Source organism: Silene latifolia, chromosome 9 (genome assembly GCF_048544455.1).
Source record: "Silene latifolia isolate original U9 population chromosome 9, ASM4854445v1, whole genome shotgun sequence".
NCBI lineage: Eukaryota > Viridiplantae > Streptophyta > Magnoliopsida > Caryophyllales > Caryophyllaceae > Silene > Silene latifolia.
Genome location: NC_133534.1, coordinates 7,167,572 through 7,191,389, shown reverse-complemented (window position 1 = coordinate 7,191,389; position 23,818 = coordinate 7,167,572). Strand labels below are relative to the sequence as shown.

Below are 23,818 nucleotides of genomic sequence, written 5' to 3'. Positions count from 1 at the left end.
TACAGTCATGTGTTAATCCAGATTATTTTTTTTTCTGATGAAAATTAAATTTATTCTTATTTAATTGTTTAACTAAAAATTAATTCCCACAATAGTGTTGATTTAAGATTATATTGGTAAATTTTTTATATATATCCGATTTTATGGAATAATAAAACATGCATGGAAAAGTAGAGTTAAAAATATTAATTTTGTGTTTAATTTGTTACATAGATGAAGTATGGCGGGTAGTTGTTTAGGAGTAGATATTTTCTCGGCTGAGTAGGTCTTCTGAGAGACGGTCTCTTAATAAGCTTTATTGAGAGACCATTGTACAATTTTAAGAAAAAGTGGTACTAAAGGTAAATAAAATGGGTACATTTATTATGTATATAGGTACAAAATTACTATATCACGATCAACAATAAAAATAGTATGAAATACAAATAAAAGGGTACGAAAGATTGGTCTCTCAATAATTTAGTGAGAGACCGTCTCTCCCAAGTTTTAGTATTTCTCGGGACTCAAGTGGATTTAATTTTGACCTTCTAATTAGTTTTGATATCTTCTTTCATTAAACAAATTTGTCATCATAACTTTACTGCTATACGGAGTATATTTTTTTAATAATTATAATACGTAAAACTCGTATAACAATTGAGTTTTTTCAAGAGAAAAAATGGTGAACTTTTGGCATATGAGACATGTTGACCATCAACAAATACACCAACAATTACGCCTACGGAGATTAACGAGATTACACCTCTGTATGCTTATAATCGCACCATAAATATTATGTAAAGCCTTCATATAAATGCGGTTTTATTGTGGACGTAACAAAAATTTCAGCCACAGGTGAAATTTGGTCTGAGCTTAATCCTTGCTCACAATCGCCTTCCCTTGCTAACATCATTATAATCAATTTGAGACGTTAAAAGCTTGTAACACGTCACAAATAAGAATTATGTTTAGACATCTACAAATCTTTCATAGTACAAAAGTTACCCGTGCGAAATGACCTACACCAAGAAAAATAAGCTCACATGATTTACTACACCAAGAAAAATCTTTCATAGTACAAAATTTACCCGTGCGAAATCTTTCATAAGTTCGCAGGTAGATCCGCTATGTAGGGTTGTCTCGGAGTTTTCGGAGCCCTTATGCAAAATCTAAAGATGGGGCGTTATATAACATTTTACGAAACAAAAACAATGTAAAAAAAAAAAAGACATAAATGTAGGAATTGGGTTTTGAACTTGAGTCTTGTGTTTAAAAATCTACTTACTAACCACCAAAACACTAGCTTTCAATGAGTTTTTGAAGACCCTAAATTTACTTATCCTTACTTTGTTTTGGTTTTCTAGCCCCAAAATTTTGGAGTCCTATGTAGCCACACGGACCCAAAGACGCCCCTGCCACTATGATCTTTACCAAGATCCATACATGAAGCACAATGCATTTGTACCACACCTAAAACACAAAATTCTCATTTGTGACAGACACTTTTCATCACAAGTTTATGATCTTTTACAAGATGTAAGTGGGAGAACAAATGGGAAAAAAAGTGGGTAAGAACTTATGAGACGTCACAAGCTTATAACCATTACAAGCAAGAGTTACTACTCCACATAAAAAGACTAAGTTAAAATACAGAGGAGGGGCACAAAATATATACACAACAAAAATTCTTGTTTTAAACGGACATTTTTGGTCTTATTTGTCAGACGGATAAAATGTTGTCATTTTTAAGAAAATGTAACCAATTAATTCACAAAATGTTATGACTAGAGATGTCATTTTTTACCCTAAAAATGATGTGAACAATAATGGTAACATGTTATCAGAAAATAACAACATTTTATTGTAAAATAATAATATGTTATCCGTCTTATTTCAAACCAAAAATAATGATCTTAAGAAAAACGGACCGTATACACAACACCGAAAAAGTTTTCTATTTACATGCGTTCCTATGAAACATCTTGTCCAAGTGGCAGACATCCAGTGCTAGCAGGGGCTGTCATAGCAATTATGCGCTACTACTTTGTTCCATGAAATTACTCATAGAGCCGTACAAGAAAAAGTTGATTGTTTTCGTGTTCTATAATGTAGCATCGTGCTTTACCTACTTTATTTATATTATTCCGGTCAAAATTTCATGAACTAATAGACTCGGGGGGCAAAATTAGGTTGAGAAGATGAATAAGGTAAGTAACTCAAAAGTCACACAAAATCAGACTAATAGACTCGGGGGCAAAATTGTCATTTCATAATTTTTTTCGTCGGAAAATGGGGTTGGGTGCAATTTATAACCTGAGCTATTAATTTGGGTGTAATTTAAAAAAAAAAAATTGACGTGGGAGTAAATGTAAAAATGTGCATTTGACGTGGGTGTAATTGATAATTTACTCTTTATATTATTCCGGACAAAATTTCATGAACTCTTAAAACAAGTCTAATGGATTGACTTATATTTGTAATTTTTAAAATGTGGATCTTTTAAGCTAGTAAAAAATTAGACTAAATTATTGTAATACATTACTCGCTCAAATATTTTATAGCTTAAACTGTTATGTTGCAAAGATAAGTTAGTTGCTACTAACTTACCATAAAACTTGCTCAGACATGCAAATAGAGCACGAAAATAATATAATCCCTTGCTTTACATACCTTCGATCTATATGACAGAAAAGTATATGGTAATTTGAACCTTGTATTATTATGTTTCGGATTACGTGAATGATATCTTTTTTATTGTTCAAGTGAGCGCACAATGTTGCAGATAAAAATCTAAATCCGAACCTCATGGTTGGAGTCAGAGAGCTCTTATTTTTGAGCTAATTCTTATTCTTAATTTACATGAACGATATAGAGAGTAAGAATCCTTCAAGTCATCAGCTTTTTTGGTTTTCTCGAAATTGAGTAAAAATCCTTCCAATCATATTGCTTGTAGTTATTACCAAAAAAAAAGTAGAAGGCGTTTGTCCCCAAAGAGCTAACGATGCACATGAAAGCAAAGTATTGATTTCTTTATTCTTATCTTCACTATTAAATTAAAACGAGCCTTTATATACGCATTTAAATAAATCATTTTCGATCATTTATTTATACACTTAACCAAAAGATTCATAAAACTATGTTATAGCCTTGTAGGGAAGCCGGACGCAGGCATGGAAAACAGTGGAGAGCGAAGTGGAGAAGAGTTGCATAATTATGAGAGTGAACCAGAAGCTCCCATCCCTTTGTTGACAATTGTTGAGAAGTTTATTGAACGTGCTACCCGAAATTGGAAGCCTATCCTCCCAGGTCATTACCGGTGGATGATTTTCAAGTAGTAACTGATTACCTCTGTTTTACATTTGTTTACCTTTATACTTATAAAAAAGAGAATTAATGAATGCAGATGACAAGTGGGATTATGCATGGCAATGATACACACACTATATCACACTCAAGGTGTTGAATCATTTCTCAAAATTTAGTTGGGATGACAAAGCCGGACTCACACTAGCGGCATTTGCGCTTACCTTTGGCGACTTCTGGCTCCTTGTTAGGATTTACGCCCACAATGTTGTTAATGAACCCATGACAGGTGATCAGAGGGAACTGATGACATCTACGAACAAAGAAGCTTACAGGAATCAAATCGAAGCCAATAATGAATTCATCAAAATGTTGGTTAATGCACTGCGATACCTTTTCGATATTACCGTTGATAAAGTGCATCGTGATCGAGGTCCAATATATGTCTATTGGATAGTGAGATGTGTAATTGCTGCTGCAACCCAGATCATTGTATTGTCTAACAAGGACTTGATCAGTAAGCTCAGTAAGCTTAGCTTATTTAAATTTAAGGTTGCTTAAGTATGAGGGAATGTGTATGTGAAGTAGTGGACAATATATTACAAGGTTTTAACTTATTTGATCAAAGTAGGCTTTTATTTGACCAAAAAATGTATTTGAAAATGAAATGCTACATAGAGTAGCATTTGAGATTTCAGTAACTGATTTGATGTGATTTTCCCTTTTTGCCCCTTAAATCTATACTATTAAATAATTATCATATCTTTTTTCGTCATTTCACCACACTTACTTACCATTTTAGTTAGTTTGCCAAACTTTTTTATATAATCGGTAGCTTATCAGCTCCTAATTTTCAACTACCTTATCAGTTATCTTTTCAGATTTCAATTAATTTTTCGGTTTTCAAATACCTTTTCGGTTAATTTTACTAAATGAACCTTAATATGAGAAAATGAGCGACTTTGTTTATTTTTATTTATTTATTTTTATCTTCGTCTCAAATTTAGTGTTTTTGTTGTCTCACATCGGTTAATTTTACTCATTTCTTGTGTTGATATAATTTTGTTTTGTTTTGTTTTGTTTCGTTGTTTGAGTTTGTGATTTAGGCTTCTCATAAGGGTATTTGGGTAATTGGGCGGGGCCAAATCTAGACTAGATAGAAAAAAAAAAAAGTCCAAATAGTTCAAAGAGAAAAAAAAATAAACTTCTTGCGCAATTATCTTCCTTTTTTATTTTAGTCGCAAATAGCATTGTGATGACTTATCGATAGCAAAACGAGGCATTTGCAACGAAATTGTGCGACAAATGCAGTCCCTTAAAAAATCAGTTGCAAATGTACTTTAGCAACGGGATTTGCTCACTTTACAACGTAAAATCATTGGAGCGCGTTATTTTTCTATATTGACTTATTATTGATATATATAAGTTTACGGCTTTGGAATTTGGATGATGAGTTATGTATTATGATGATCAGATATTTGGTAGGGATCCGAACCCCAATAGAAGTTGAAAAGCTCAAATCACTCAATGGAGACCTAATCCGCGAATTATCTAGAAAAAATGAACGTGAAAGTAAGTGAATGTACATCTATCTAATTCTAAACCCATAATTTGAAATACCTTCTAAATCTTGAGTTTTTGAACCAATACAGGGGTAGTAGAAACTTATGTTACCAAATTATTATCATATCCTGTTGATGACATTATCGAATTCATGAGAATTATCATCACAGATAAAGACATGCCTCCACTGTACCATGGTGTGACCAAAAGAAAGGTACGTGTTTAAATAATTGTTTGTGAAGAAGATGGAGTGGATGGATTGTTATTGTTCAGTGAAAAACTTTAGTTATGCCGGGAAGGGACACTGCCTCCGCCAATTTTTCAATTTTTTGTGAAAATTATTATCTGTTTCCCTTGACTCAATGATTAAGTATTAAATATTTATACATAAAGTCAACAGTTAAGACATTGATCCCTTTTATTGTTTGTTCAAAGACCTACCACTGTAATTGCCTATCCAACTTGCGAGGAGATGAATTTCGAACCTTAATCACATATAGAATAATATAGTGATTTATTGTAGCTATTTGAATGGATTAAAATCCTAGCATTTAATTTTATTTTGATATTCTTAATATACTCGCTAAGACGAATAAAACAAGATCACACATGACTATATCTTGTTAGGAAATTGGTTTTCACGAATTGGAATTGACAATAATTAACCGCACCGAATCGACTTCGCTTTCCTAATAGAATAATTCGACCCTTATTTGTGCCCGGGTTAAACCGAATTTCCTATTGAGATAAGACGATGTCCCTCTGATTTTGGGCACAAACCAAAAATCAAAGAAGTAATTTAGAAGTATTGTGTGTAGATTGTTAGATTGTTCTATGATGCAGAAGATGAGATTCTTTTCTGTGTCTCCTCTTCTCATTCCTCATGTCTATTTATATAGATATGAAGGGAAAAAAGGGAGAATGTATTTATGAAGAGTTGTTACTCTTCATAATTCAACCAGATTCAACCCCGTCATAATTATTCGAATGAAAACTATACCGTAATTCCGTAATAATTATGCAAGCGTACACTCCGTACTTCCCGAACTCACATTATATTAATTAGAAATTACCCATCTACGAACCAAACTAAATTACGCCAAAATGAACCGGTAATTACACTTAAATCACCAACATATCTTATGTTATATATTAGAATTTATTTTGAACATAAACTTCACTTATGAATAGTGTCTAAAAAGCAAATGATAACAATTCACCGGGACGGAGGTAGTATGATGATAGTTAGTTATCTATAGATAATATCACATAATCAAAGTTTTTCCTTACTAAATTGAGAAATGGGATAATAATTATATATGGGATAAAATTTAAAAGAAAAAGGGTTAGTCAAAGTTTTTCCTTACTAAATTTACAACCTCAATGTCATGTGTAATGCGCTTGACAGGATCATCTTGACGTCTTAAGAGGAAAACGTGTGTTGTTACTCATTTCGGAGATAGACATGTTTTTTGAAGATATAACAAGTCTTAAGCATGTCATCATTGACACTAAAAAGGATGAAATTGTATGGATACCCGTTATAAACCGCTCGATTGCAGACTTAGACCCCATCAATAATCAGCTAGAGATCTTGCAAAATTCGATGCCATGGTACTCAGTCCAACCTTCGATGGTCACAGACGTTGTAATTGACTTCTTCAAAATAGAATGGAAGTTTAAACCTAAGACTATCCTTTATCTTTTAAGTCCATCGGGAGAAATACTGAGATATGATGCAATCGACATGGTGCGGATTTGGCCAAATGTTTCCGTTGATAACCTTACAAATGATGATATGGAGGGAGAAATGTGGGACAAGGAAACATGGAACCTCAAGCTTCTTGTAAATGACATTATTGATCCAATCATCCAAAAATGGGTAAGTTCCACTCAGAGCATCCACAATAAAAAGTTTTTGTTGTTTTTTGTGGATCCTCCACCTCATTTTATCACTTTATACAACAATAATTAGCAAACTTCATGTCACTTAGATCAATAAAACAATAAAAGACAACCATTCTCTCATTATGAACACCTACAACAACAACAACAACAACAACAACAACAACAACAACAACAACAAAAACCCTTTCTAAAGTTGATATTTTCATATTCATTCCCCCACAACAATAAAAAAGTTTTTATCATAAAATAAGTTTTTGTGAAACTCATCCAAGTATGATGAGTTTCATCCAAGTATGATGAGTTTCACAAAAAGTCATTTTTTGATAAATTATTTTTGCTGTTGTGGGGTAGTAATTGTAAAAATATCAACTTTAAGTGTAGCTAGATCTTATTGTTGTTGTAGATGGTCTCATGTCTCTCTTAAATATTATTCAAAATGTGATTAAATAATAAATACTATGACAAATATGCTCATATAAATAGCCTTTACATAAGTAATTTGATGGTATAATCTTTGGACAAATATAAAGTTAAGGTTCATCTCATAACGAGAATGCCACATATTAAAAAAATGGTGGTAGACTCGGAGTATTAAAATAAAAGTTGACTATTTCAAGAAACCTGTGCATTGAATTTTAGTTAATATCAAACAGATTCGAGAAGAAAGGTACATTATATTGTATGGAGGCAATGACATAGACTGGATACGAAGGTTTACAAGACAAGTAAACTCTGTAGCAAGTGATTTACAGTGTCGTATAGAGATGGTTTATGTGGGAAATAGGCAAGACAAAGACCGTGGTCATGGAGTGCAGAATGTGATATTGATTGAACAACTGAGCCATTGCTTACCTAAATCAAGCATGGCGTATTTTTGGACACGATTTGATAGCATGTTTCAATCCAAAAGAGCATATGAAGATTGGAGAGTTCTTAAAGATATCCTATTACAAGAGATGTTAAGATTTCGTAACCATGAAAATTGGGCATTACTTGCGAGAGGGTCAACAATCTTAGTCAACGGGCCGGGGCAAATTGCTTTGAATGCCCTTGAGGATATGGAGAAATGGAAGACAAAATTGTTACAATCGTTGTTTTACTTTGGATCGATATAATAATTACAAATGAGTGATTAACTTAATAATATCGAATCATGTGATGAACAAACGTATGGGTTTATCTAAATTAGCTATAATGTTTCACTAATATTATTGTTAAGAGTTAATCCGATTTATTTTTTTAATGAAAAGTAAATTTATTCTAATTTAATGGTTTAACTGAAAGTTAATTTCGTGTGTTGATTTTTTTTTTGGTCAATCGAAGCGCGCACTTTGTTGCATTACAATAGAGGAGAGAGGAGATTCGAACCTGAGACTTATTGTACACAATACCTTATCTTAACCACTAGACTAAGACATCTTCGGTTCATGTGTTGACGTTGGTATGGAAGATAGTTCTAACATGCGTGAATACTATATTTGAGATTTATGTTATAATCAAGTCTAGAATGAGAATTTGTTTTTATTCTCAACTCCATCCTATGATTCAATAATTGCACAAAAGACTTGCACTTTTTATCCTTGAGCGTGTCAATTGGTAACCATCAATCTAATGACGCATTAATTATTCTTGCTTGTGACGTAAAGTAATTTAGGATATCTCATAACCACCTTCTTTTAGTAACATTAATTTAATCTGTTGTGACTTGTGAAACGTCAAAAGATTTTGACGCCTCACAAATAATAAGAATTTGTGTTTACACATTCCCTTCTACAAATCCTTCTATTACAAAATTTATCCGTTCAGAATGACCCTACACCAAGAAATATAAGCCCATAAAATTTACTATTTAGTACGTACATTACTTAACAAGAAAAATTCTAAGGTCAACCAGGTATTTATATACAAACATATGTTCGAAGATTTTTACTATTTAGTATGTACACATACTATATAATCTTCACCAAGTCCATACATGTACAACACCGAAAATACAGAGCAATGTTGTAGAAAGACATTACATAGGAAAAAATATATGTACAACACCGAAAAAGGATTTGTATCTACATGCGTTCCTAATACTTCCTATGGAACATTCTATGAAACTCTGACTGTTGCACTCTATGTTAGCTGGTTTGCTTTTCCAATAGTTTTTTATCTCGTTATCTGTTCTTTCAGGGAGTTGTGTTGTTAGATAATACAAAGTTTGTATTATCCAAACAAAATTTCATGAACTCTTAGATGGCGTGCAAATAGAACACGAAAATAATTAAATTCCTTGCTTTACCTCACTTGTTAGAGTGGAGTTCAAGGATCAAAAGAATGATATAAGTATTTGCTTTTTGTTGCTTTACAAATACCAAAATCCTAGTACACTCTTTCTAAAAAAAATGGCTTCTCTATGACAAAAAAAGTAAGTACTCCTAGTCTAGTTGTTGGTTCCCTTTCTTTTGACACTAAAATTAAGGAAATGAATTTGGAACACATAAAATATTTTACACCACATAGAATATAATTTGGATCACACAAAACTTACCAGAAAAAAGAAAGGGGAACCAACACCCGACTAGCATCGAAAAGGAAAGAGGAACCAACAATTAGACTAGGAGAGAGTATATAATAATTCGAACCTTATATTATATGTTCCGGATTACATTAATTATATCGTTTTTTTTCAAGTGATCGCACTATATCGCGGGTAAGAATCTAACTTTCAACCTCACAGTTGGAGTAAGAGAGCTCTTACCTATTGAGCTAACTCTTATTATTGAGTTACATGAACAATATAAAGAGTAAGAATCCTTCAAATCGTCTTTATTAGAGGTTTTTTTTCCTCAAAGTTGATTAAGAATCCTTCACGTCATCTTCCTTGCATGTAGTTACCAAAAAAGTAGAAGGTGGCCGCCCCTAAAGAAAACGATACACATCAAAGGAAAGTATTTTATTTTTTCAAGTGATCGCACCATGTCGCGGTTAAGAATCTAATTCTTAACCTCACACTTAGAAACTCTTATTCTTGAATTACATGAATAATATAAAGAGTAAGAATTCGAGATTTTTTTTTCTCAAAATTGAATACGAATCCTTCCAATCGATCATCTTGCTTGTAGTTACCAAAAAGGTAGCTAGAAGGTTTTGTCCCCAAAGATAGTATAATACACATGAAAGCAAAGTATTGATTTTTATATTCTTATCTTAACTATTAAATTAAAATGTGCCTTTATATACGTTTAATGGTATTTATTTGAGCTACACTTAACCAAAACATTCATAAAATATTCATATACCCCCTCCTTTATTTTGGGTCGATCACACACGGTGAGTATAAAAGACTATATATTCATATACCCCCTCCTGCGTCCGCCTAGGTTGCACGAAAACGGACACGGACACGGAAACGGACACGGCACTTCAAAATTTTCAGGACACGGACACGGCAAAAAAAAAATCAATATACATATTAAACTAAAGGGAATTTGAAGAACATTATAACCAACATCTAAACTTTGGTCATTTAAACATTTTAAACCCACAAAATCGTAAAATGACAACCAATATTAATGTCTTATACGTTAAAATCAACATGTCTTAAAAGCTACAAATTTTCAAATTACAAACCCAAATTTAAATAAACATTCACTCAAGTCTTACAAAATTAAATAAAAAGTGTCAAAGGTTCCAAATTACAAACCCAAATTCGAGTCTTACAATACTATTCACCATAGTCATCAAACCGAATATTTTCCGCAAAATATATTAACATTAAAAGGCACCAGAAATAAGTTGGACAAACAATGCTCACCAAGAGCTAAAAAAAGGGAGTTCACGGATCATCCTTTGCACCATTGTAATTATTCATTAAACTTCTTTCAATAAGTGGTGGGAATAACAACTCAGTTATTCGCTTCCGAAAATTATCCCTAAATCAAACAAACCCTAACTTCCGAAAAATAAACAATCTCCAAATTTAAAACTCTCAAATTTAATAACTACAACAATAATAATCATTATAACGATTGATTTTGATTCATTTGATTATTTAGAAACTTATTATTATGTATAATATATATAGAGATTAATATATAAATAACATATAGATTGAGAAATTAGGAAAAAATGAAAAAGCGAGCTACGTGGCAAGCAGATGCTGGCGGCGGGGAAGGGGAGGCTCACGGCAGCCGGACTGAGTCGAGGGCAGGTGGGAAGGCGTCACAATGCAAGAGAAAAAAAAGGATAAGTGAGATGTAAGAGGAAAATGGAAAAGTGAGATGTCGTGATAACTGATAAAGTGAGATTTTTATTTCAAAGCTGCTTATTTGGTGTGTCCAGCGGACACGGGCCGTGTGCAACCATGTTGGACCGTGTCCGACATGTTTTCTTTTAACATAAAAACCGGGGACACGGTTCAAGGCGTGTCCAGAACGTTTTCAGGCGTGTCCTACGAATGTCGGTGTCCGACACGGGAACGCTCAAAACTAGGCGTGTCCGTGCAACTTAGGCGTCCGCCACTGATTTAATGGTATATTTTTTTTGAGAAATATGTCTAAAAAATTAAAGTTAAGATCCATCTCCTAAAACGAGAATGTGTCATATATTTTATAAAAAGGTGGGGTATCTAAATAAATGTTGGCTATTTCAAGAAATTGGTGTAATGAATTTTAGCTCATGTGAAACAGATTGAAGATGAAAGATACATTATAATGTATGGAGGCGATGATATAGACTGGATACGAAAGTTCACAAGACAAGTACAATCTGTAGCAAGTGATTTACAGGTGCGTATAGAGATGGTTTATGTGGGAAATAGGCACAACAAAGACCTTGGTCGCGGTCGCCGGGTGCAGGATGTGGTATTGATTGAACAACTAAGCCATTGTTTACCTGAATCAAGTATGGCGTATTTTTGGAAACGATTTGATAGCATCATAAAATCCAAAAGAACGTATAGTTCTAAAGAAAACCTATTATTTCAAGAGATGTTAAGATTTCATAGCTATGAAGATTGGGCTTTACTTGCGAGAGGGTCAACAATCTTATTCAATGGGCCGGGGCAAATTGCTTTGAATGCCCTTAACATATGGAAAGATGGAAGACAACATTGTTATATTCATACCTAGTTTTACCTTGGATGGATATAATGATTACAAATGAGTGATCATCTTAATAAAATCGGATTATATAATTAAGATTATGCAAACTAATTGTAAAATATGTTTTTGATGGGGCATATTCTGCACCGCTGACCAAGTCAACATATTAGGCAAGGTCAAGGGTATCCACAGCAAAGTCAACGACTTAGACAGCCTAGCCGATGGAGCCCATCGGCCGACACTGGTCTCGGCTGGCAACCACCACCGGGCACATATCCGCGTACTCATATCCAAGACCCTCGGCCGGCCTGCCATAGGTCCATCGGCCGAGGGTGAAACGGTCTTTTCACCTGCTAGCCACATGGCCACTTGGCCACTACGTGACAAAAGGTAAAAGTCTATAAATACTCCTCAACCTTCATTGAGGAAAGGATCCACAAATTGACCTAATAACCACTATTCATCTGGTAATATCTTCCTTATCTCTCTACAATATACTCTTAACCAAGTAACAACAACTTACCTCTCTAAGTTAACTGACTTGAGCGTCGGAGTGAGTACGCTCGGCCAAAGCCGAGCCCTCAGTTTGTTCATCGTTTCAGGAGACCGCAAGGAGGATTCAAGCAAAGACATCTTTCTACGAGCTACGAGTGGTATCAAATATCTGCTCTGAAATTACACCCGGAACAGTTTTTTTTCATAATGTTATTGTTAAAACATGTTAAAATAAATTTATGTGATGAACCATATTAATAATACATTACCCTTTCTTTTCAAGTCATTTTCATATGTATATTCAAAATTTCTCTAACAAAATTGGACCTAACATATGGATTGTCAAAAATACCTATAACGTATCATTAATAATACAGTCATGTGTTAATCCAGATTATTTTTTTTTCTGATGAAAATTAAATTTATTCTTATTTAATTGTTTAACTAAAAATTAATTCCCACAATAGTGTTGATTTAAGATTATATTGGTAAATTTTTTATATATATCCGATTTTATGGAATAATAAAACATGCATGGAAAAGTAGAGTTAAAAATATTAATTTTGTGTTTAATTTGTTACATAGATGAAGTATGGCGGGTAGTTGTTTAGGAGTAGATATTTTCTCAGGGAGTAGGTCTTCTGAGAGACGGTCTCTTAATAAGCTTTATTGAGAGACCATTGTACAATTTTAAGAAAAAGTGGTACTAAAGATAAATAAAATGGGTACATTTATTATGTATATAGGTACAAAATTACTATATCACGATTCACGATCAACAATAAAAATAGTACGAAATACAAATAAAAGCGTACGAAAGATTGGTCTCTCAATAATTTAGTGAGAGACCGTCTCTCCCAAGTTTTAGTATTTCTCGGGACTCAAGTGGATTTAATTTTGACCTTCTAATTAGTTTTGATATCTTCTTTCATTAAACAAATTTGTCATCATAACTTTACTGCTATACGGAGTATATTTTTTTAATAATTATAATACGTAAAACTCGTATAACAATTGAGTTTTTTCAAGAGAAAAAATGGTGAACTTTTGGCATATGAGACATGTTGACCATCAACAAATACACCAACAATTACGCCTACGGAGATTAACGAGATTACACCTCTGTATGCTTATAATCGCACCATAAATATTATGTAAAGCCTTCATATAAATGCGGTTTCATTGTGGACGTAACAAAAATTTCGGCCACAGGTGAAATTTGGTCTGAGCTTAATCCTTGCTCACAATCGCCTTCCCTTGCTAACATCATTATAATCAATTTGAGACGTTAAAAGCTTGTAACACGTCACAAATAAGAATTATGTTTAGACATCTACAAATCTTTCATAGTACAAAAGTTACCCGTGCGAAATGACCTACACCAAGAAAAATAAGCTCACGTGATTTACTACACCAAGAAAAATCTTTCATAGTACAAAATTTACCCGTGCGAAATCTTTCATAAGTTCGCAGGTAGATCCGCTATGTAGGGCTGTCTCGGAGTTTTCGGAGCCCTTATGCAAAATCTAAAGATGAGGCGTTATATAACAGTTTACGAAACAAAAACAATGTAAAAAAAAGAAGACATAAATGTAGGAATTGGGTTTTGAACTTGAGTCTTCTGTTTAAAAATCTACTTACTAACCACCAAAACACTAGCTTTCAATGAGTTTTTGAAGGCCCTAAATTTACTTATCCTTACTTTGTTTTGGTTTTCTAGCCCCAAAATTTTGGAGTCCTATGTAGCCACACGGACCCAAAGACGCCCCTGCCACTATGATCTTTACCAAGATCCATACATGAAGCACAATGCATTTGTACCACACCTAAAACACAAAATTCTCATTTGTGACAGACACTTTTCATCACAAGCTTATGATCTTTTACCAGATGTAAGTGGGAGAACAAATGGGAAAAAAAGTGGGTAAGAACTTATGAGACGTCACAAGCTTATAATCATTACAAGCAAGAGTTACTACTCCACATAAAAAGACTAAGTTAAAATACAGAGGAGGGGCACAAAATATATACACAACAAAAATTCTTGTTTTAGACGGACATTTTTGGTCTTATTTGTCAGACGGATAAAATGTTGCCATTTTTAAGAAAATGTAACCAATTAATTCATAAAATGTTATGACTAGAGTTGTCATTTTTTACCCTGAAAATGATGTGAACAATAATGGTAACATGTTATCAGAAAATAACAACATTTTATTGTAAAATAATGACATGTTACCCGTCTTATTTCAAACCAAAAATAATGGTCTTTAAGAAAAACGGACCGTATACACAACACCGGAAAAGTTTTCTATTTACATGCGTTCCTATGAAACATCTTGTCCAAGTGGCAGACATCCAGTGCTAGCAGGGGCTGTCATAGCAATTATGCGCTGCTACTTTGTTCCATGAAATTACTCCCAGAGCCGTACAAGAAAAAGTTGATTGTTTTCGTGTTCTATAATGTAGCATCGTGCTTTACCTACTTTATTTATATTATTCCGGTCAAAATTTCATGAACTCTTAATAAAACAAGTCTAATGAATTGGCTTATATTTGTAATTTTTAAAATGTGGATCTAATTAAGCTAGTAAAAAATTAAACTAAATTATTGTAATACATTACTCGCTCAAATATTTTATAGTTTAAACTGTTATGTGGCAAAGATAAGTTAGTTGCTACTAACTTACCATAAAACTTGCTCAGACATGCAAATAGAGCACGAAAATAATATAATCCCTTGCTTTACATACCTTCTATATGACAGAAAAGTATATGGTAATTTGAACCTTGTATTATTATGTTTCGGATTACGTGAATGATATCTTTTTTATTGTTCAAGTGAGCGCACAATGTTGCAGATAAAAATCTAAATCCGAACCTCATGGTTGGAGTAAGAGAGCTCTTACTTTTTGAGCTAATTCTTATTCTTAATTTACATGAACGATATAGAGAGTAAGAATCCTTCAAGTCATCTCTTATTAGAGCTTTTTTGGTTTTTATAAACACCAAGGTATTCATTAATGGTGATGAAAGATATAGCTACTGAATAGAGGAAGAAGAAGTAGTTAGAGAGATTATGTAAGAGAGTAATGTGATTCTATTATTTGAGCAATCAATCTTTTACATCAGGGAGAGTTGGTATTTATACATCATGTGTAACAAACCTAACTGCCTAACTAATCATGTTCAAAGTCGGTTACAGTTTGTTAGTTTGTTAGACTAATATCTCATATACTCTACATCCCCCCCTCAAGATGGACTAGAAGGATTTAGCTGGAGTCCAAGCTTGGCAACCAAAAACTGATGTTCTGCTGTACCCAGTGGCTTTGTCATAACATCTGCTAGTTGTAACTTTGTACCCACATGCTGTGTCTGCAGAAAACCCTCCATTTGTTTATCTCGCACAAAGTGGCAGTCCACATTTATGTGTTTGGTCCTCTCATGAAACACAGGGTGCCTGGCTATATGTTGTGCAGCCTTGTTATCGCAATATAAAGGAATAGGCAACATGACTGGCACTTTGAGCTCCTGCAAGGCACCTGCAGTCCAAACCAGTTCACTGGTTGTGTAGCTCATGCTCCTGTATTCGGCTTCAGCAGAGCTCTTGCTCACGGTCTTCTGTTTTTTAGTCTTCCATGAGATGAGTGAGCTACCCAAAAAGATGCAATACCCACTCAAGGATCTGCTACTGAAGGCTCAATTCTAAAGATGCAGATGCTGAATAGAACAGGCCAGCATTAATGGTCCCCTTTAGATACTTGACTAAATGTTGGGCAGCTGCATAGTGTGCATCTCGTGGAGCACTCAAAAATTGACTCAAGTCTTTGGATCGTAAAAGAAATATCAGGCCTAGTCAAACTGAGATAGAGCATTCTCCCAATAAGTCTTCTATACTTCTCTGGCTCTGCTAGCAACTGTCCTTTATCAGTTGACAGTTTGAGCCCTTTTTGCATGGGAAAGCTCACTGCCTTTGACTCCTCAAACCCTGCATCTTTGACTATGTCAATAATGTACTTTCTTTGGTTAAGAAGAATGCCATTTTTATTCCTGGCCACTTCTAATCCCAAAAAGTATCTCATCAAACCCAGATCTTTAATGGTGAATTTGGCATGTAGCTGATCTTTTAACTTCTGAATGGCCACATTATCATCACCAGTTACCAAAACATCATCTACATAAACCAGAACAACCAAAAATTTCTGACTGACACCATCTGTCCTAGTAAATAAGGAATAGTCCAATTTAGACTGTATGAACCCTAACTCCAAGAGATACTTTGTTAACTCAAGATTCCATTGCCTTGAGACTTGCTTGAGGCCATAGAGAGATCTCTTGAGCTTACAAACTTGTCCTTTCTTTGCAAGATTATACCCCAAAGGTGGCTTCATGTAAACATCTTCATCCAAGTACCCATGAAGAAAAGCATTGTTGATATCCAACTGATGCAAAGGCCGCTTAACAGCAGCTATTGCTAAAAGAATCCTCACAGTAGAAAATTTTGCCACTGGAGAAAAAGTCAGCTTGTAATCTCTATCTTTAACTTGATTGTAACCTTTGGCTACCAATCGTGCCTTGTATCTCTCAATGGATCCATCTTGCTTGTACTTGATCTTATATATCCATTTACATCCTATGGCCTTCTTATTGGCAGGCAAAGTTGTCAACTCCCATGTATGATTTGTTTCAAGTGCTTGCAGCTCCTGATTCATTGCTGTCACCCACTTGTCATCTGTACATGCTTGTGAGTAATAACTTGGCTCATTTGCTTCAACTACATTACATAAGGAGAGCACATAATCCTTGTCAAAAGCTTGCAGCTCATTTAGGACATGAGTATGCAAAGCTGCAGACTTCTTGGCTTTCTGAGGAGGACAATGATAGCCTGATAATAAGACAGATGGTACCCTGGGTCTACCTGATCTCCTTACACCCTGATCCTGCTGGACTGTGACTATTTCAGGTGGCACATCCTCAGTGTTGATGTCATCAGTCCCAACAGTTTCATTAGGTGCACCAGTCATGAGATCCATGTTATGTATGGTCTCATCTGCTGGTGTAGAAACTCCATTCTGCGTTTGTTCAGAACTGGCAACAGGAGATGAACTACCAGTGTTGATAGACTGCAGAAAATCAGAGATCTCTGGCTCGACAGTTGGACTATCATGGACATTGTCTTGAACTTTATTTCTGAAAGGATAGATCCCTTCTCGGAAGATAACATCTCTGCTAGAAAAGATTTTGTGACTGTCCAAGTCATATAACTTATAACCCTTTTGGTTATAAGGATACCCAATGAACAAGCATTTTCTTGCCCTTTTCTGAAATTTATCTGTAGCAGTAGGAGGCATTGATGCAAAACACAAACTACCAAATATTCTCAATTCATCATAGCTTGGTTTAGTCTTGAACAGTAACTCATAAGGAGTTTTCCACTTCAACACAGCAGATGGCATTTTATTAATTAGATAGGTTGCTGTTAACAGGCACTCACCCCAAAATTTAATAGGAATATTAGACTGTATTTGAAGTGCCCTAGCAGTGTCTAGTAAATGCCTGTGTTTTCTCTCCACTCTGCCATTTTGTTGTGGCCTCCCTACTATAGATGTTTGATGTACTATGCCTTTTTCATTAAAAAACTCTCTACAATAAGTCTGGAAAAACTCTGTGCCATTGTCTGATCTAATCACCTGAACTTGTTTACCAAACTGAGTGGCAACATATGACACAAACCCCTTCACCAAACCAGGTACCTGAGTCTTGTTATGCATTAAAAATGTCCAGGTTAACCTAGAGTGGTCATCTAATATGGTCAAAAAAGACCTAGCACCAGTCAAAGTAGGTATTCTGTAAGGTCCCCACACATCCATGTGCACCAACTGAAAGCAATGACTAGCATAAGACAAACTTTTAGGAAAAGGCAAGGTGTGATGCTTAGCAAGAATACAAGTATCACAATTGAATTTCTTTATTCCTTTAAAAGATTCATGACTTACATGCTTCATTTTGTCTAATGATGAATGTCCCAATCTAGCATGTAACAAACTTACATTCTTACTTTTATTTAATGCATTAGCACTACTTACAAAAGCTCTATTATTAGCCAAATTGCAGCTAGCTGCTAAACAATAAGTACTACTAGTTCTTAGCTTGTATAAATCCCCATTCCTCTTAGCCAATGCAACTATTTCCTTACTTGTAGGGTCCTGAAACACACAATTAGAATCCAAAAACAACACAAGTAAGCCAGCAGTAGTGATTAGTTTTCCTACAGATAATAAGTTCTGTTTAAAATCTGGAATGAACAACACATTCTGCAACGTTATTTTATCAGTGATTCTAGCATGTCCTGACTGATACACTACCTTTATACTCCCATCAGGCAACCCAACATAAACAGGCCTAGGCAAACATACTATATTATGAAGCAAAGACAAATTGGAGGTCATATGATCAGACGCTCCTGTGTCCACAATCCAGTCTATATTTGAGCTAGAATTATTAACTGCACAGGCATGAGATGACTGATACATACCAGCAAAATTGACAGACGACTGAAGTGTAGAATGTGATGGCTCAGGCCTTTCATTCAGAGCTTGTAAAACCTTGGTCATGACTGAGTTAACAATGCCCTGAACAAAATCAGGAGAGACATGAGCATTAGTTGCTATCTGATTATTTCCAGAAAGCCCCATGGAACAATTGCCAGCAGAAGAGTCAGACATCTGGGTATGATTCACAGAGAATGGAGCTATATCTTGATACTGAGAATCTTGATCTGAATAGAAAACCCCAGCATTATTAACAGCTTTAGATGACCCTGCATCCCCATTGTTCTTGCCCTTCTTAGCATTGAATGCCTTAAACTTGTAGCACCTTTCCTTGATATGGCCTTTGACATTGCAGAAAGTACAAGTTTTACGTCTCCAACACTCATCAATTGTATGTCCAGTCCTTCCACAGAACTCACAGGACTTCTCATCTTCAGGATCATCAACATCACTATCCTTAAGACGTTTCTTGCTAGCTCCATCTTTAGAAGAATAAGACTGACTACGCTTCTTGGCAGCATAGGCAACTGACTCCACAGCAACGTCAGAAGTTACATCATTAATTAACTTCTGACGTTCAACCTTTTGCAACATCCCTAAAGCTTTGTTAATGGGAGGCAAAGGATCTAAGGTCAGTATGTGTGTCTGCAACTGCTCAAAACCAGAGTTCAATCCCATCAAGAGCTGTATCAGCTTTGCCTGTGTTTCCCTCACTACTACAAAAACAAGAATAAGTAACACATAATAGAGAACGGTTAAGTTGAAGAACCGTTTTCTGACAGTAAAGAGAACGCTTTCCTGAAGTGAGCGTTATGTAAAAAATAAATAGAGAACGCTTCTTATATTCACAGTTATCTAAACTTATTATTAAAATAATAAAATAATAAAGATCAAAAAAGATAAAGTAAAACCCAATCTTGTGTCCCCAATCGCCTCTTCATACCCAGTATAAGTTAACAAAACACAAGTGATGAACAATAACCCTTTATTCTGTCTTACGCTCATCTCCCTCAAGCAGATTTGCCATTCGTTAAGAACAGCCGCCGCCGGCCGCCTAACTAACGTCGTCGTCCGCATGGCCCGCATCACCACCTTCGGCATTCTTATCAGGTTCGAAAATTATTCTAGGGTTTGCTCACCTTAATCCAAAAATAGGGCTTTATTAGGTTCGGATTCGAATTGTGGTTATAAATCAAGAAACTTACATGCTTCTTTGAAAATTTCAGGTTGGCTTCCTATTTGATGTTTTTACACTTTAATAAACCCTAGAAATTTGGGGATTTTACAATGAACAAGGAAAGTCGACTGTGGCTTGTTTATAATCAATTTGTAAGTCATACTTGATTGTTGATTTGGGGATTTTACACTTCAATAAACCCTAGAAATTGGGCTTTATTAAGTTTATTTCTATTTGCATTTGTTATTGATTTTCTTTGCTTGATTTGTAAGTCATACTTGATTGTTGTAACTCAATCAAATTTGTCGTTGTTGCTTGTTTATCATCAATTTCTTCTTCTTAATTTGATTTGTTTTTAGCAATTGATTCTTGTTCCCTCCGTCTCAATCATTTGCTTAGCAATTCGTTCTTTTGTTGATTGTTGTTTATTGGGAGATTATTGTAATTTACAGCTGTTTTATTCGTCGTCTTTCATGCCAAGGATTATTGTAGTTTGTCCAGCTGAATTCAATTGCAGATTGCATTTCCCAGTATGAATCAACGAATTTCGATTCGACGTTTATTTTTTTCTTGATTTTTTTCTTTAAAATTAGGATCGATGATAGCGAGTATGGATAGATTAACCAGTTTACCTGATAATTTATTGAGACTTATTTTGTCGATGCTCCCAACCAAGGATGCTGCTGCGTCCTAAGTAAGAGTACGCCACGACCTTTCAGTTGTATAACGTGTGTAGACTTGGATGATTCTGTTATATCACATTGTGTTGAATATCCCCATCTGGTTGACCGCTCCTCTCTTTTTGAGTCCTGCATAAATTATCTCTGTCTCAGCAGCGTCGTACCCGGTTTAGACTTCTTTTGGGTGGGGATAAAACCACTTTCCTTCGTTCCATGACTAGTGATGATCACATGTGTGGGGATTGTCTTATTCTTTTACACCTCTTGCATCCATTCTACTGGTATTTCATTTACTCTTTTCAGTATTCTGTATATACGTTGAATATTATTGTTTTTTTCGGGTTTTTTGTGTAATTTTGAGTATTCTACTTATTGGATAATATACCCATATGATGTGTCTCATTTGATTTTGTTTGATATTACCTCAATATTACTTTTTTTAATTGTAATTGATGAACACATTTATTTTCCGCCGATGATTGTAATGGTTTTTCATTCGATCCTCTATATATGTTTTCTTATGCCTTTTGCTTTCCTCCTGAATGTGTGACTTTCTATAATTTCAAAGAATCAAAGATGTATAAGTCAAGATTATACAATCAGCTATGTGCGGCTGTGTTGTGTACCCTTAGCTTTTAGGTTCAAAAATTGAGAATCATTGATCGATTAAGGAAGCTGCAAGAGTTGGTCGCAATTATGGACAAGGTAGACTATTTGGGGATGGCCTGAATTCGCCCATTCTAGGCTCTATTGGGTTTGCCATAAGTAGCAAAACTGCCAAATATTTCAGGACAATCAATTTACTACTATCATATTTAATTTCAGCTAGATTATATGCTCTATTTTTAGATCAACAGATTTCAGTGCTCTCAGTAGATTCCTTCTTTCTTTTGTGATTAGTTTGTAATTTATGTATACTGTCTTGCATACTTGGTTAATCACTTAATTCTAATGTCGGTCTTTTGCAATTGATTATATATCCCTTTTGTTACTTTCTATAGGATCCAACTCAGCAAACGGAAATTGACAACTTCATGGTTCAACAACTCGATGGAAGTGTGAATGAGTGGGGTTGGTGTAAGCAGAAGGTGAGTTATGGGCTCACTGACATTGTTTTTCGGTGTATTGATGCCCTAATGTATGTGTTTTGATCAACCAGTATTGATTGCGCATGAACTTCATTTGACTACTATATTTGTCTTTACTCGGTGTACTTATGGGTTCTTTGAATTGTAGTGCGAATTGCAGAGTGTGATCAAGAAGAAGTATGGCCAATATGCACCCAATGTTGGTTATGAGGGTGGCTTTGCTCCTAATATCCAGGTTTTGCCACTACCACTAGCTGCTTGTTCAGTAATGTCTTTATTTGTGATATAAGTTTTGGACACTGTATTCATATTCTGCTTTCGACCCTTCAGGAGAACAAGGAAGGTCTTGAGTTGCTCAAGACAGCTATTGAGAAGGCTGGATACACCGGCAAGGTAAATAACTTCGTCAGTGGTAGTTTGTCAAATCTGATCATAGGAAATTTATTCAGTGAGCTTATTTTTACATGTTCTCTATCGCAGGTGGTTATTGGGGTGGATGTTGCTGCATCTGAGTTCTACATGGAGGACAAGTCATATGACTTAAAATTCAAGGAAGAGGTATGCTTCAGTTGCCTTTCAAATTGGTTAAGATCGATTTTGTTTGATCGCGACAGAATGTTTACTAATTGGACTTCACCGACTGCGATGTTTGCAAAATAACGATGGGTCACAAAGGATTTCTGGTGAGTCCCTCAAGGATTTCTACAAGTCATTTGTGGCTGAGTACCCCATTGTGTCAATTGAAGATCCTTTTGACCAAGATGACTAGGAGCACTATGCTAAGATGACCGCAGAAATCGGAGACAAAGTACAAATTTTTAGAGATGATCTCTTGATGACCGCAGAAATCGGACTTAGTTAGTTTGCTCGCTATTTTAGCTCTAGTTGTGAAACAAGTGTATTTTTTTTTTTGTGCTATGTGAAACAAGTGTATTGGTATTGGTGTTTGATTTTAATGAGAATAAATATATTAATTTTATTCAAATATCATCAATATTTTTTTTTTAAAAAAGCCAAGAGGGATAGAGAACTGTTAGCTTACCCAACCGTTCTCTTTTACTAGGAAAAGAGAACGCTTATCAGGTGTTCTTTAAAGCTCATTTTAGCCGTTCTCTATGACTATGAATACAAAACGCCTCTTCTAACAGTTCTCTAAGCTTTAGAGAACACTGAGTTGGAGAACGCCTCTAAAGCGTTCTCTAATGTTAATTCCAACAGTTCTCTAAGCCTATTTATGTAGTAGTGCCTATCCAACAACCTCTTAAGCAGCTGACAAGTACAGTTATTCATAGCACCACAGGTACATTGTGGGATTGGATCCATGGTGTCAATATTCTCCCACAGGTTCTTGATTTTACCATAGTAATCAAGAATGGAGGATGTGTCTTGTGAAACATTACTTAAATCCTTTTTAAGAGCATATAAATCCAATACATTCAATTGACCATATCGCTCAAGGATGTCAGACCACAAAGACTTAGCAGATGCAGCATATTGCAGATTATTAACAATAGGCTTTGCAATGGAATTCTTAATCCAACGAGAGACGAGAATGTCGCATCTTACCCAGGAATTGTGTTTCTTGTCTGTAGCAGGAGGACAGGGACACTCGCCAGTAATAAACCCGACCTTGTTCTTTGAAAGAAGTGCCCAAATGATCTCTCTCTGCCATTGAACAAAGTTTGAGCCATCAAAGAGGAAAGAAGACAGAGTTAAGCTAGGTTGATCTGTCTGAGAAAGAAAAAGAGGATCGTCTAAAGGTGAATACAACGTTTCTTCAGGCATGATTCAGAATTTAGAGTTTATTATGCGGAAGCAATTGATAAAATCGATTGAAAAGGATCTTTTATTTAGGCTGATACCATATAAACACCAAGGTATTCATTAATGGTGATGAAAGATATAGCTACTGAATAGAGGAAGAAGAAGTAGTTAGAGAGATTATGTAAGAGAGTAATGTGATTCTATTATTTGAGCAATCAAT

General features: G+C 34.9%; 3 protein-coding genes across 5 annotated transcripts; 2 read left to right on the top strand and 1 right to left on the bottom strand.

Moving 5' to 3' along the window:
• The first annotated feature begins 4,748 nt into the window (after positions 1–4,748).
• On the top strand, positions 4,749–7,868 carry LOC141600538 (protein SIEVE ELEMENT OCCLUSION B-like). The gene is made up of 4 exons (XM_074420782.1): positions 4,749–4,854; positions 4,935–5,059; positions 6,254–6,727; positions 7,407–7,868. The coding sequence occupies exons 1-4, from the start codon at positions 4,749–4,751 to the stop codon at positions 7,866–7,868; spliced, it is 1,167 nt and encodes a 388-aa protein (XP_074276883.1).
• Positions 7,869–19,823: 11,955 nt separating this feature from the next.
• LOC141602376 (enolase-like) lies at positions 19,824–22,813 on the top strand. 3 transcript variants are annotated; one of them, XM_074422675.1, is made up of 6 exons: positions 19,824–19,999; positions 20,116–20,218; positions 21,748–21,834; positions 21,983–22,069; positions 22,165–22,227; positions 22,315–22,813. In XM_074422675.1, the coding sequence occupies exons 2-6, from the start codon at positions 20,177–20,179 to the stop codon at positions 22,492–22,494; spliced, it is 459 nt and encodes a 152-aa protein (XP_074278776.1). In that variant the 5' UTR covers positions 19,824–19,999; positions 20,116–20,176; the 3' UTR covers positions 22,495–22,813. The 3 variants fall into 3 exon arrangements, with proteins under 3 accessions (XP_074278776.1, XP_074278774.1, XP_074278775.1); XM_074422673.1 differs by having other exon boundaries at positions 22,165–22,813; XM_074422674.1 differs by lacking the exon at positions 20,116–20,218 and having other exon boundaries at positions 22,165–22,813.
• A 173-nt stretch (positions 22,814–22,986) lies between these two features.
• Positions 22,987–23,619, bottom strand: LOC141600536 (uncharacterized). Its single transcript, XM_074420781.1, has one exon. It carries the CDS (start codon positions 23,617–23,619, stop codon positions 22,987–22,989), a length of 633 nt encoding a protein of 210 aa, XP_074276882.1.
• Positions 23,620–23,818: the final 199 nt, after the last annotated feature.

Excerpts from the sequence above, each read along its gene's own strand:
- LOC141602376 (XM_074422673.1), top strand. The coding sequence starts at position 20,177 with ATGAACAAGGAAAGTCGACTGTGGCTTGTTTATAATCAATTT. Across the intron at positions 20,219-21,747 it reads GGCTTGTTTATAATCAATTT|GATCCAACTCAGCAAACGGA; the intron begins GTAAGTCATACT and ends TACTTTCTATAG. Across the intron at positions 22,070-22,164 it reads GCTTTGCTCCTAATATCCAG|GAGAACAAGGAAGGTCTTGA; the intron begins GTTTTGCCACTA and ends TCGACCCTTCAG.
- LOC141600536 (XM_074420781.1), bottom strand. The coding sequence starts at position 23,619 with ATGCCTGAAGAAACGTTGTATTCACCTTTAGACGATCCTCTTTTTCTT.
- LOC141600538 (XM_074420782.1), top strand. The coding sequence starts at position 4,749 with ATGATCAGATATTTGGTAGGGATCCGAACCCCAATAGAAGTTGAAAAG. Across the intron at positions 4,855-4,934 it reads TAGAAAAAATGAACGTGAAA|GGGTAGTAGAAACTTATGTT; the intron begins GTAAGTGAATGT and ends GAACCAATACAG. Across the intron at positions 5,060-6,253 it reads ATGGTGTGACCAAAAGAAAG|GATCATCTTGACGTCTTAAG; the intron begins GTACGTGTTTAA and ends TGCGCTTGACAG.